General features: G+C 38.4%; 1 protein-coding gene across 1 annotated transcript in view; it reads right to left on the reverse strand.

Annotated features, from left to right (window-relative positions):
* MTPN (myotrophin) overlaps positions 1-15423 on the reverse strand; it is a 34934-nt gene that overhangs the window by 13135 nt on the left and 6376 nt on the right. The window contains exons 2-3 of the mRNA XM_072400180.1: positions 4454-4567; positions 3505-3588 (exon numbers count right to left, since the gene is read on the reverse strand). Of these exons, the coding sequence (XP_072256281.1) occupies positions 3505-3588; positions 4454-4567 (198 nt within the window). The remainder of the gene's footprint in view (positions 1-3504; positions 3589-4453; positions 4568-15423) is intronic.

Genomic DNA, 15423 nt, shown 5'->3' on the forward strand with positions numbered 1-15423 from the left:
TTTGAGGTCTTTCCTAATACAGTTGAGGAGCGGCAAAAACTTAAGTTCCACAAAGCGTGACAAATCAGCAGGTATCTGTGTACCTAGGTACTTAATAGAAGTGGAAGCCCAGCTATAAGGGAAAGACAGTGTTAGAGCCAATTGAGTTTGTCTCGGGACAGTAACATTTAGAGCCTCTGACTTCTGGAGATTAATTCAATATGTTTGCATATGTACAGAGTTCTGCTAGCAGATTAGGAAGGGTCGTGAATGGTGAAGAGATAAAAAATAACGAGTTGTCTGCTTACGCTGCCACCTTGTGTTAAGAATGACAGACTTGGACTCCTTTTATGTACCTATTAGAACGGAGATGTCTTAAAAAAGGGCTCCAAAGTTAAAATAAATAACAACAGAGACAAGAGGCACCCCTGTCTTGTTCCATTTGTGATATTGAATGGTTGGGAGAGTTCCCCGTTTATGCACACTCTGTGGGGGTGGTTTACATTTTATTTCGAGTACAGAGCTGTGACAAACTTTAGGAAAAGTTTGTGAATCAACAAAAGGTTTAGAAAAGTTAGATTTTGGAATGCATTAAAGACAATAATTCCAACTGAGCTATTTGGAAAAGGCAGGAGAGATAACTGGCGGAGGACTCTGGCACCCTCGATGAATTATCAATTGTTGGTTACAAAGGAGCAGAGCAAATTATAAAGAAGGCTGTGTTGTGCTTGACTGGCCTGGTTAAAACAGAAACATTAAAATAACGTAGCTGATCCGCGATCTGAAACGGTGCGTAAAACACGGCACCAGCGCCAAGTAAACATTTAATTAGATTTAGAAGCATATGTTGTATGATGAATACAAAAAAGGAAAAACATATTCTGAGGGACATCACTAATATTTACTGCCTATTGGAAAATAAATCAGACTAAATTGGGTTAAATTAAAGTAAGATATCTTTGTATTTCTTTCAGGCAAGAATTATGCAGCCCTGTGTAGACTCATGGATGCAACTAGAAGTGCAAACTATGCTACATGGCCAAACGTTGGTGAAACCCCGACCATTAAAACAATATAACTTTATGGACCATTTCAAAATGAAAAACATAGAAAAAAAATGTGAACTTTGAATTCTGGTGTGGCGCCTTCTCCTAGGTATTACTTGACTTGTATTGCGTTAGCCTCATGCAGTCCCTGTACAGCAGAGTCCAGTCTGGGGTGAGGTAAGGAAGCAGTACAAGGAGCTTGGGTCTATGTATTTCTTCTTCTTATGTAGCAGCCTAAATGAAAGAATTAATTTCTGTGTACATTCTTAAAAATTATCGTGTTGAATAAGCAGCCATTTTAATATGCCTAAAATGCTTGTGACTCTTGGAGAAGTCACAATTAATGAATGGCAAACATTCTAAGCAGAGAGGCATTAAATTCCATTTACAATAAATTTAGCAAGGACAGCCACATTATAATCAATATGTTTGATCTAATAAACCTAGATCAATAGATAAATCAAGTCATGTTAAATCCTGCAAAAATAATGTTTTTTCCTCCAAACCTGGGTTCCGGTGACCTCCAAAACAACTCAGAGCATGGCCAGAGCATTTTGTCTGGTGGGATGTCCAGAAAATAGAGAAAAGCACTCTCTGCAGCTGCCTGAGCAGATAAAGTCCCTTCATTTCAACAGGCATGCACATGGGGATTTCTGTTTCATATGGCTGCTTTTAACTTCGGCAACCTAGAAGAACTCTGGGCACACTCATGCCACACAAGGGAGATGTCTCCGACGACATTTAAATTAGATTGGACAAAAATGTCACAGTCACTTACAGTATATGAAAGGAAGAGGATGAAGTGGAAACCTGATCTACACTGTAGCATCTGTGTTTGATTCGTGGATTAAATCTATTTAAAATTGTTATAGTGTGATAAGAAAAGAGCAGGATGCCCTTATCAAGCAAAGACACTTACAGAACAGAGAACAAGGATTAGACTACCATGAGCTGGTTGTTGTAAACGTAGATGATGCTAATAGCATACAGCTGCAAACAGATCAAACAAAGAAACTCGCAGACAGTTAAACTGCGTAAACACTTCCAATTTTTGTCGTTGGAAAGGACCTTTCACGATCCTTTCCAACGACAAGGGGCTGCAAGATGCATGTTTTTGTGTTCTTTGATCAAACTCAAAAGGGAACATAAGACATTTTTCTTAATGCTACATTTTTTATCATAGTTGTGAACAGAATCCAACGTGATATTGGGAAATATGGTCAGTGAGGAAAATGCCATGACCATGCAGGTAAATTCATTTAAAATGTGGAAGTATAAAGGAGGGCTGAGGGTAAAGAACTACTGTCAGTTCACAAAAAAGTTTTCAACTAGGAAACAGAGTAACTGATATGAAAAGCACCTTCAGGAGCTACTGAAGGTGCACAGCTGGGAACTCTTCGTCATTGCTTGCCTTTTTTTATTATAATTCCAAACAATGTAACAAGCTAGGTACCAGAAAAACAAATCTGATCATATTTCATGATCATGCCATGATCATGCGAGGCTTCTTGAGGTGCCTATGTCTCAGCATGAGTAATGTGGAAACTTCTATTTAGATGTCCAACAGTGGAGTCGCCTTAGGCTCCATAAAACTGCAGTGGCCTAATATCATAATGAATGAAATGCCAATGAATTGTTGTGTTGGATAATTGGCCTCCGCTCCCAGAGGACTCCTAGCAGACTCTGAAAGCAAAAACTGCTTTGAACAAAAATACTGGGAGTGTAGGGGAAGGATGGGAGTAAAACTAATGTAGTCGGTTGATTTGCAATTCTATCCAGTGTGTGGGATACCTGGTACTTCAAGGTATGGGGGACACGCATTTCCATGTGGCTGTTGCTTGGTCTCTAAGGTACTCAGCAGTATTATAAAAGTGTAGATTTTCTTAGCCTTGAGTAAGCTTCAAGTCAGAACTAGAGTTTCTTGGAGGGACACAAAGTAATGATTCACTCACTATTTTTTTGGCTTGTAGGTCGAATAGGTGGATTTGGCATATGCTTAGACCAGGGGTGCTCATCTGCAATTCTCAAGGGCTACATAGAGGCTAGCGTAGAACAGTAATTTTGTAAAACATATCCCTTTCCTCATTTACTGCTGTTAGAGAAATACTAAAAATGTTCACATATCCTGGCCTCAAGTACTGTATTTGAGAAGCAGTACAAAAGTAAAAATTCACAGATTTGTAAGAGCAATAGTGTAATTGTACTTTAAAAATGGATATGTGTATGAACCAAAATTTGTTTCTATGACCAAGATCACTTTGTCATACAGGATTTCATGCATAACTTACTTAAAAAACCTCACATATATCGATGTTACAAAAAAGTAAGATCTTAAGCATTTAGGTTACTAGTCAAAAAACAAAGAGGTAATCTAAGAACAGACAAAAAAGTGAAAAAAAAAAAGAAAGAAGGATTTTCAATAGGGAGAGGGACCCTCTAAATGAGGGAAAGTTGGAAGATATGCAAACATTATTCTCACTCTTTCCAGGAGCAGCTTGACGCATTTCAAATGTCCTTCATAGGTAGCAGACAGAAGAGGAGTGATGCCATGTTTATCTGGTGCCTATGAATAAATATAAAATGCATACTTTATTGACTATACAATAGGTTATCACAATAGCTACTGGTCAGTTAGCCAAATACAATAGAGAGTCAAGTGCTAACAGACATTAAACGCTTAAAGTATAACTAAAGGCAAAAATATACATTTTAATGTAAAGTTTTTTTTTTTGCATTTAGGGACACAACAGTTTTTTAAGTCTTGACCGACAGCCCATTTGGTAGAGACATGCTCTGTTAGTATCAAGCAGAAAAGAAACATCTATTATGATGTTGTATTATTTTCTATGGAAAAAAAGTATAGCATTTAAGAGAAGAAAACTGTTATTGAATTTATTTTACTAAGATAAGAAATAGGAGTGAGCTCTGAAAGTGTTTGTTCAGAAGTTCCATGAAGGAAGCTGGGTCAAGACCTTGCCTAGGGCTTAGCAGGATCACTCTACTGAGAGGACAAAAAAAGAACCTACCTGAAAAGACCTACCCTGGGAAATTACTCATTTACTGACTGCTTCTTAAGGAATGTCTCTGGCAATGAGGCCTGTCAGGTGGGCCTCCCTCTGATGCTTTGCACAGTTCATAAGAATTTGAAGCATGTTGTGGAGCTCTAAAAGACTGCCTGGAAGCAGCAAATAGGGGCGGAAGGCAATTATGCTGCAAAATCCAGAATTCCAGAAAGGTAACTACTGGTGGGCTTGAGTAAAGAATATTATGAGTGAAAAGTGACCAGCTCGATATGATCAAAGTATTGAAGATTTTTTTTTTAATTCGGTAATTAACCCCTTCCCACCTGCATATTAACATTCCCCTGCATGATGTCCCAGTATTTTTTTTATTATTAAAAATAATAATAATGTTCAGAAATAACGTACATTGATATCAGCTCCCTTTGACAGAAGATATTCCAGTATTTCTTCTTGTCCACAATCTGCTGCATAATGTAGAGGCTTCCGACCACCATCTAGTGTCCGATTTACATCCTCACCCTAGACAGAAAGAATCAAAAGTGGCTACTTAACACAAGGTTCATATGTTGAAGTATGAAACAGCACTTAAAAAGAGGGCAGCAATGTAAATGTATGATACCTGGGAACAAACTTTTTTTCTAATGTCTGGAAAGACTGTCAATTTGCCACTATCTGTAAATAGAACCACCTTTTTTGGGTCACCTCATGTAAGAATGTCCAAACCCCTGTAAGAATGTTTGTGAGAGCATAGACAAAAGTTGATGATATCCAACACTCCCCAAAAAAGTAAAGAGTAATCCAAATGTTTACCTGTTTCTTATAAGTTTAGGAGTCACAAAAAACAAGTTTTTCTTTTCTGCACCAGTTTGCAATTGATGTCAGAATCAGCAAAGGTTTTTCTATGCCTCCATTTATTTATTAAATAAATCAATACATTCTTTGGAACATGAGTGAACTTTTGAACCAGGCTGGTGATGTGCACAACTGCGGTCTTTTAACTGTACTATGGCTACAATGTGCCAGAAAAAGCCGATGAAAAAAAATCTGAGATGACTTTCACCTTTGTAAATATTTTGTGGATAGATCTGATTACATAAACAATGGGACTACCCACAAAGCAGGATAAATACCTACATGGGAGGGTACTAGATATAGGATGAATGATACCCGTTGGCTGGCTACTCCTTGGTCCACAGTAGAAAGGGGTGGACCTGCTTGTAAGAATATTGTTCTTACAACTTACAAAAATAGCTTTTTTTATCAGCCAGTGAAATGCATTTTCAAATTTTACCTGCAAAATAAAAAAAGGTTCTCCTGATTGTGAAGCTTCTGCACAGTTTTCATAGCCGCAACCAAAAGCAGCATTGTAGGGGCAGTTGGTGACCAATCAGCAGACAGGTAGCCTGTACCCTACACCCCCACCCCCACCTTAACTCTGTTCAGACAACTCTTTTGGCTCTGGACGTTATACGTTTATTTTTGGTTAGTATATATATTTTTTCTTTAAGCTGGAACAGCTGACGAATTTAGGATCAGGAGTATTGTTACATAAAAAAAAGAAATATAAGCACTAAAATTAGGATTTGCTTTATAGCCTGTAGAAGAAACGACTGATGCCAAACTTAGAGGATATTTGGCATCCTGTACATCAATTTCAAGAGGGAATAAAGGTTCTGTATAAGACAGTCAGTAAGTGCATTGTTGCAGATTTGCAACATCTTATTTGGGATCCAGGCCCCGAGTATCCCAGCGGGAATGGGTGGGCTATCCAGCTTCCAGAAATTGCAGATTCCTAGGAAACTCCAAAGTTAAAAAGAAGCATGAGGGGCTGTGTGCTGGAAGAGCCCAGGAGGTCTCCTACAACTGAGGTCTGTAGGATCATTATAGAGAGCCAGGAGGCTAAATTTGTGTTTTTTAGTTTTACTACGATGAAACCGACTCCCTGGGAGGGAAAACCCTGGTGTTGACTGTTTTTTAGTTTTAGGTTGAAGTTTGTGTGAATACAAGTGGGCACAGATCTCTGAAATTGGGACAAATGTCTGAAGTACCTTTCTGCAGTGCGTGCGTTTGAAGCTAATCCCTCACAGGCCTTTTTGCCAAAGTTCCCACCGCTTTCCATTTTAAGCCTATTTTAGAATAGAGTTTTGGTTATATAATGCTGTTATGCATGCTTAATTTAATCAGCCGATTTTAAATACTGCCTTGGAGGTGCTTTTTAAATGTCAAATTGTACAAATTAACTTTTATAAAGTCAACTATAGCTCTTCAGCTATAGGGGAGTTTGATGCTCGCCAATTGCAGAAATCTAGCACTGACTGCTAAGACATATGCAGAGAAGATGTGTCCTTCTCTACAGAAGGATGCCAGTGGAAAGGCCACTAAATTACTATCAATTTATCTTTGTAGGAGCAGCATGGGAACCTTACAAAAACAAGCCAAAGCGGAACTAAATCTGCAATACTCACCTGTCACCATTCCCTAGGAAGGATTATAGTAGAAGGGACGTTGCCTGTCCCTTCCTGCCAGAATGTGGATTTTTAAAATTTGTGCTTGAGGACAACAGAACACCACCCCCTCAGCTTTATATTATAGTGTTCTATAGAGAACAGAGTACAATGACAACTATTAAATGTGTAGAAGAGGACCGGATCACAATAGATAAAAGGATTTCTGACAGGATCAATAAGAATTGGTTTATGTGAACAGATATAACAAAGCACTTTATATGGTATATTAAAAATCCAGGGGGGGGAATCAGATAAGTGAAGTACATAGATGGGGTTTACACACAGAACTCTAAAGAATTGAAGTCCTCTCTCTGGCCATCATGTCTTGGGTCATGAAACAAGAGGAAGCAGCATAAGAAAAAATGCAGACAAAACAAAAATGCTGTCTCAAAAACAGCATTTGGTCCTCTTTTAGTCTTCTGAAACATTTCATAAATCCATTCAAATCACAAAGTGTTAAATGTACATTTACAATTTAGTTTAAGGTCTATAATGCAGCACAATGGTTCTTTTCAGAATATGATCCACAATATGATTCATTTCAGACATTTTCCCCCATATTCCTTTATATTAAAAACTAATTATTAGTAGGAAAGCAGAATCTGCAATGCATATGAAAAAATGGTTTGTACGACAAGTAGTTATCACTGCTGGCCCATGCTCTCATCCCAAACAAAGGGCGCTCACCCATTGCCAGTGTAGGACAAGAGGCTGTGCACGAAGAGATAAAATGCTGAGACTAGAAGAGAGTGCATGTAAAAACTGCAGATTTTAAATTAGGTCCCATACAATATCACCACACTCCTGGCAGCTACTGCACACATTTCAATGATTTTCCTTACAGAAAAAAATCTGTTTAACCTGTATGTGCCCAGAGGTTAGTCAGGTAATGTAACAACCCCCAACATGTTCACAGCAGAACAAGCAGTCATATATTCAAGTACAAATATGGCCACTTTTTAGGACTGACCGATACATATTTTGCAAGAATTCTAGAAAGCTTTATTGTAGATTCCTATGTTTTGGTTACTAAGATATTTAGGCAGGCTGCTGTAGTTACTTTCCTAAACTTGAGGTGCAGTGGGAGTCCTCTGTTCAGTTCCAGTGTTGAAAAACATAAAAACACTGCATGAATTTTTAACATTAAATTTCCCACACATGCACTTGCAGTGTAAAACCAAACGGTTGGCCACTCTGAGGGCATAGTAAACCACACCACAGGTAACACATTTGTCTACAGCGGCCGCTCTTCTGAAAGCAACTTGTTGCTCTCTGGAACCATACCGTATTACACGCACAAAATGGTTTCCAACCGCTCACTTATATAGGATGGGTTTGGACTGTAGTTGAGCCTGGTGGAGCATTTTGGTTCAACATGGGTCTGAAATAATCCTAAAACAGATATAAAAGATACACTGAAATATTTTTTAGTTAGCAGGTTAACCCTAAAATTACTAATAAGAGATGCCAATTCCATAGCCAACCAAAGCTAAATACCAGGTCTAAATGATCACAATCTAGATATGACCGCGAGTAAGAAACATTCCCTAGAAGGCAAAGCTCTCTGCATTCCTACAGATTTTCTATACACAGCACTGCTGCCCACAGAGAAAAAGGAGGGGGAGATTAGGAAAGTAGGAAGTCTGGTTTGTAACTCTGTTGAAAGTTTTAGCAATTCAGTGTTTCAACAGCAAAACAAGCATTTCACTATGTAATGTAATGTAATGCAGGAAGATCATTGCAGATTGATAAAAACATAGCACCCCGTCTCGGTACTCCTTTCCAGAATAACCCTGATACAAGCAGTGGCATAGCTCCTGGGAAAAGTTGTGCAGAAAAATGCCTTGATAGGTGGTAACTGGAATTACTTCATCTGAATGCAGACCATCCTAAGCAAAGCCCACATGTTATGTTCCATACATTAAAACAACAACGACAGTCAGGATTGAGAGTAAATGGTTGATTATGCTGGATGTCCTCCAGCCATAAAACAAGGCCTGCTCGCTGCAGGTTCTAATGAACATTGTGCAGTGAATCGGGGGTAAGCCATTTTAGTACAGGAGGAGCCTGTGCAAGACTAGAGGTAAGTATTTATGTGCACAAAATGATCAAAGCATTAAGTAAATAGTGGAAAGGTTACCCTATTCTAACTCCAGCTAATTGATAGCTGCTCTATATTGGCTGAATAGGGGGCAGATGATGACCGCTTAATAACAACTTATCAAAATCAATTAAATGCTTTTTAAACAAGCATGACGGTGGCAACTGGTCAGTGGCTGGCTACCACCCAGAAAATGACCAGAGACCAACGGGGTGACCTTAATCTTCTTGGACCACAAAAAAAAAATGTATATTTAGCACTGGTATAGAAACCAAAATATATTTGATATATATCTTTATTATGCAACCAACTGCATTATAGATGTCTATGTCCCTGCATAGTCCATGTCCCTGATAGGTTGAATGTCTTTTGCTTGTCCTAGTGACCATTGTCAGAGAGAGAATGATGAGAAATCAGACATTTAGAATTGTCATGACACAGGGCTAGGAGAAACTCCTTAGGTTCTGATTAAAACTGTGAAGAGATGATTTTCTGCCATTGGGCCCTGGCAGCTTGCAGATCACTAAGAGACCAATGCATTTTAACATCTATCAGTATATTCTAAAGAAAACTGGCAAACCAGATGATCTAAAGCAGGGGTGTCAAACTCTGGCCCGGCACATCCTTTTTGTCGCCCCCAAATGTATTCTTAATATGAATTGCAGCTGGCTCACGGCTACTGCAATCTGTAGTGATGGTGGACTAGCTGCAATTCATATTACGTTGCTGTTCTAAAGACTCGAGTACAATGCTGCTACTACAATTCCGGGCATCACTCGCGTATCTAGACCAGTGGCCCCTCTGCCTATGCGTGGCCCCGTATTTTATAGACACAAGTGATGTCGGGAATCGTAGTAGCGGCTTCACTCGTGCCTATTAACAGCTGCCTATGCATGGACCGTGCGGAGTTTATACTGACAGGCAAGCTAAATAATCAGGAATTATCAGGACTGTTATCAGGAATTATCATAGGGCTATTGCTATATTAATTGTTTTAATGTGCCAGAGAATGCAATGTGAAACCAAATGAATGCAGCAATTCACATGGCATTCTCTGGCAAAGTAAAACAATCTTCTCAATAAGAAGAAACAAGAACACATGAGAAGAGCATGCAGTTTTTCATTTAAGAAAGTTGTTAATATTGTTGGCCTGAGCAAAAAGGTTACCATAGAAATTTACCTTAGAACGCTACAAATGGAGAAAGAGGCATAAGACTTTCTGTAATATAGGCTTGATGAATGTTAAGCAAAACCTATGTGTTTCTATATGAAAATGTTTTATATCTAATTAGAAGGAAAAACTTCCTACATTTTTTAACAAATTTTAAGTTTTTAAGCCTGCGACTTGGTCTAAGTTTTTATTTTCCACACTCTGTGTATTTGAGTTTGACAACTCTGATCTAAAGCTCCAAAGACGTTTTATTCAAAATGACAATGATCTAAAAAACATAAGAAAAGTTTATGGGGTAAATCTGCAACACATGACCTGGAGTTTACACAGAAATGGAGAGGCAAGTGAATGTATTTGTTGGGTTTGCATTTAAATGACCTGTTGATGTGTCTTCATGAGAGTCGTACTGATGTTCAGGGTTAGTTAGGCATGTATGTGAGAACAGATGTGGAACACTTCAGAAAGTGGCTTTAACACAATCAACATAAGGTCACAAACCACAAACACCCGGAAAACCAAACCACACAATGAAGCAAAACACAGAGCAGTTCTCATATGAAAAAACACAATTCCAGAATGACCTGTGCTATTAGTGGGAAATATAGCTGACTGCTAGTTCAGCTGCTGCTTCAGCATTTAAAAGAACAAATAAGGCCGGAAAACACAGCCCTGGGTGCACTATGAACACCAACAGGTTTGTCAGACCCTGGGAAACCTTGGAATGCTGCTGATGCTGCACTACTCTCACATTTATAGCAGGTGTTTCATGAAAGTTTCATTAGCCAATAGGAAAAGTGACCCATTTAATAAAACAGGTAATAAATAGGTTTAGGTAATGACACACATTGGTTCCACAGAACATTTAATGTAGATGTGAACCCCAGCTGAATGACATTGGGCTTGCTAAAGCACTGCATCAAAAATGTCTATGCACTTGTTTTAACGTTTTTGCATCCTTTTTATCATTTAACTATGCTCACCTTTAGCAGAGCATTTGCAACTACGGCTTTTACAATGGCAGTTTTCAGGATGGGTTTCCTCGTGGTGGCGGTAAAAAAAAAATCAGGTCTGCAAAACGTTTTGAAGGGCTCCAAATCTCTTTTAAAAACCCATGAGACAGGAAGACAATGCAAGATTACACTAGGGATGGTTGGAAATTGTTGTCAAGAAGTGCCTGAACAAAGATCAGGATCACCAGAAAATATTTAATTGGAAGATGCAGATTTAAAATATTAAAAAATAAAACGTAAGATTTTAGTGATTAGGCGAAAAACAAAGAGAAACAAGTAAACGTCTGTTGTTGACCTATTATGAAAATGCTGAGTCACTAACCCACAAGTATGCTGGAAAAAACTTTTGTCTTTTTTCCAACTTCCATAGCAGTTCTGCCTGTTAGTGACAGACAGAATTTTTCAGGAAGATGTAATTATTAGCAGTGTATCATGACATAATGAGGACAGATTATTGTATTACATGTGCAGGTTTTACTCCCTACACGGTTGTTGAGTTTTACAACAATTGGGCACAGTTTATACATTTTCTAAATTAAACACAGACTACAATTTGGTTAACCTGCTTCTGTCAGAGCTCAGGGTGAAAAGCAAGTGATAAGTGATTTTGTTTTATTTTCAAGTTTTTCACATTTGTGTTGTCTCATAACTGGGGAAAGGAGACTGAGGGAATGCTTTGTCATGACTGCAGTAGACTGATGGTATCATCTCAGAATGGAAAAACATCTCACTGGAAAAACAAGAGAATAACTGGTTGGAAATGCAAAAAAATACACTTAATAAATATAACAAAAAATAAGAAATTTGTATTAAAAAAATACATACAGTGCACAAGGCAGGATTGTATTCATCATGCAAGGTTGAAAGATTAGGACCGGTCAAGTTTAGCCAGGCAGTGCCTGCACTGTAATTAAGGCATCAGTTCCTGTCATCAGGTGAACTTTAAGATTATACAACAGAAGTTTTTACACCACTGACAGGAGAATCTGTGCTGCTATATATGGAGCAAAATGAAACATTTGCCTATTTATGGAATTGACTGGAATATTACAGATAAAGCCAGACACATTGCAGTTATCTAGATAACTGCAAATGGGCAAATACAAGTCATGTGAATAGAAAATTATTTTTTATGAACTCCCAATACCTGAAAAGTCCAAAAGTTATTGAGAGTTCCAGAAGTCCTGTGAATGACTCAAAGCATTATCATTCCTTCTACCTGATAAACTGATATGATTCATGTGACTACAGTGAACTCATATTGTATTTTCACTCAAGCACACCAGTAGTCTCACGCTCCTAAATGTGAATTACTTTTTATTGGCTGCATTTTTTAAAACCTAACCTTTCATAACCACTGCTACATATGAGGATTTACATTTTTACAGGTTGATCGGTTAACTAAAATCCTAATCTTTAAACGGGTTAATGTAAGCCATTATGAATAATTTTTAATCTGCATTTATTTTTGTTGCTGATCCTTCCTAGTTGGTCCTTTCCAGACATTTCACTTCTGAATAAACAACCCCCTATTCCTATTTTCTAGTTATGCTCTTGCATTGTCAACTTGCCACATTGGATTATGATGACGACTACAAGGGGCTGTTGAAAACACATATTGAAGAGGCATTACGATGTTATATGGTCATGGAATTTACTCCTAACAAAAAGATCATTCATGTTTTTAGGTATTTTAAGTCTCAATACAGCATCTCCTCCACAGAATACATTTCATTACATTTGCCTTGACCATTCCTATTAAATTAAAACCATTGTTATTTGCTGCAATGGACCGGTTTTCCAAATTGGTGCCCAAAATAAATAAATAAAAACACACACAATCTATGGACATGTTAAGTGAAATAAAGGTGTCTCTGGATAAGGAGATAAACGTAATCTTCGATTCATTCTGGAAGAATTTTCTTTCCCTTTTCAAAATACACCCACACCCAGAAACAGATAGCAGAAGCAGATAACATTTAAGATTTGAAAAAATGACAGGGATGGGGCCCACTGACTGACCAAATATTGCTACCAGGCAGGTCCTTTATTTGAGAGGAGAAGGTGATGTCCATCCTACAATGAAATAACCTTACCTGCCTGATCATAATTTTTTTTTAAAACATTAACCTGTGTGCATGTCGTTGCTGGAACCCCCTTTTTCTTTTGCTACCCTTCAGACATTCTGTCCCTGCCTGGCTGCAATGTTTCTTTGCAGAACTATAGTTCTGTCTCATGCAAATTTACACATGTGTACAGATTAGAACATTTGATAGATTGGAAGGCTGGTGCATGGGCTTTGTTTGTTTTTACTCAGACTAGTGAGCCAATTTACTAGAGGTGAGAGGTTTTCATAGCAATCTGTGTGGTTATGGAAGCCTTTGTGAAGTGGCATAATAATAATTTATTTTAATTATTAAAAGATCTGCGTTAATGAGAGAGAAGGATAGGATTTGTTTTTTCACAAGAATAATGATGCAGGAATTAAAAAAAAAAAAAAAGAGAAAAATCACTATCTTCAGCTGAAGATATTTCAACTCAAGATAAAGAAGGCAGAGATAAAATGGTACAGATAAATTAGATAATACATTAGATATACATTAGGGTTCACAGAAGGCCTTGTCTAGTTACACATCTCTTTTTTATACTGTTCCCCTAAACAAAATGAGGAGACGAAAATGCCCTGTTCTTTGTACAAAAAACCGATACAGAAGACCCCAATCAGCTCCCGGGTGTTCTCAGGACCTGCCTGACTAACCTTTCCACACTGGACATTTAAACGCTCACCATGAGCATTTCATGATCAGCATGTATTTTTTTTAGTGATAGCAAAGAGACATTTGTGAAATGTGTACTGCACAGATGGAAGGCATTTGTCTTATTTGCCATAACAAAGGGCCAAGGAGGTTTGTGTGTTTCATTTAGCAGAAGCGGTAAACTTTTAAATAATTATTTCAGAAAAAAGTTGAAAAAGGAAACTGTGGCTTGACCAACGGCAATCCAATGCAGCCAACTTAATAGCCACAGTTAGGAAATGAATTCACACAGCTGGCTCCTGAAATGACACCACTCTGTCCTTACTGAATGTTAGGTAATTCTACAAGCATGATCTGAATGTCCAATGACTGTAATATTAGAAGATAAAGATTATTTATCCAAGCTTAGCTAGTGTCTTGCACTGAAAGCGATGGAAGATTGTTACATCTATTCCTGGAAAATATTTCTTCACAGGCTCTGGAGTAAACATTCAGCAGCTATTCAGAGTAAATCAAGCTACTCAGCCATTGTGAGCAAACCCTACTTAAAGCATATCTAAACTCAGAAATCTCACTTTACATAAAAGTGTAGACAACCCTTTTATGTAAATAAAAAAAAAAGGGTGCAGCACCACCCCCCTAATAAATATAAATCGCCTAGGCAAAATAAATGGGAGTGCAAAGCCTCCCGGGATACTCACGTCAGGCATCCTGAGAGGCTCTTGGGTGCTCGTTTTGCGCAAACAGAAAAGTTTGCCGATCTCACGCATGTGCAGTGAGATCAGCAAATTTTTTTTCATCCGAAGTCACCCGATCTCGCGCCTGGGTCGGGTGATGTAGGATGAAGAAGCCGAAGAAGAGGAGAAGATGGTGGCACCGGGAACACCGGCTCCAGGATGGATGTCGGAACAACGCGGGACCTGATGCAAGATGGTCTGCCCGGTGGGATTGAAGGGAAGTGTATTTTTTTTTCTTCCAGTTTTCAGTTTAGTTCCTCTTTAAAGTGATTTAACCAAGAAATTACAGAACTTACCATCAAAGTAAAGGCTTGTTCAGACCATGTTGCTACTAACAGCTGGTCCCATGCCAGCAAGACTGTCCCCACAGCTGTACTGGTTCCTAAAGCACCACCATTAGAACTTACATTGAATGGTACTGAACCACTCACCACAGCCGCCATTATTTTCCCATGGCAGTCATTGATGTGAAGCGACATGCAGCATCTCAGCTACAGGTGTGGTTCATGGGCATGAGGAAGCCATAACTACACCGCAACATCATCACTTGTCTGAACAACCCCCAACAAACACGTCCACAATTTTAACTGATGAGTGAATATGGATATTGTTGTCTACATATTAGACATATGAGACAAACATATTAGCTGCCATTGCAGACCATTTTATGAAAATGATAAGCAATAGCTGTGTCTGACCATAATATGTTGTCGTGAAACAAGCATGTGTAAATGTCAACGCTTCTTATATCTATTCTAGTAGAAAAGTCAAAACATCAGAATGTCAACTTGGGATATACAAAAGTTCAGCACTGGAAGGCTTTACTAATCTCTTGTGACAGTGTCACCTTTAAAGGCAAAAAATTCTTCTTTAGTTACAGGTTTTTGGTTATATACTAAATCCAACCAGCAAATGAGCTAAAAAAGGTGAAGGGCCTGTCTGACGGCTCCTTTCAAGTTTCATTCAATGGTAATTCCTCCTCTCCCTGTTGGTGTTCCCCAAGTGTCAGTCCTTGGACCGGTTCTCTTTTCTCTGTACCCCTCCTCTCTGGGTAGTCTAATATCCTCCTTTGGTTACAGTACCATCTGTATGC

Source organism: Pyxicephalus adspersus, chromosome 2 (assembly GCF_032062135.1).
Source record: "Pyxicephalus adspersus chromosome 2, UCB_Pads_2.0, whole genome shotgun sequence".
In the NCBI taxonomy this organism is placed as follows: domain Eukaryota; kingdom Metazoa; phylum Chordata; class Amphibia; order Anura; family Pyxicephalidae; genus Pyxicephalus; species Pyxicephalus adspersus.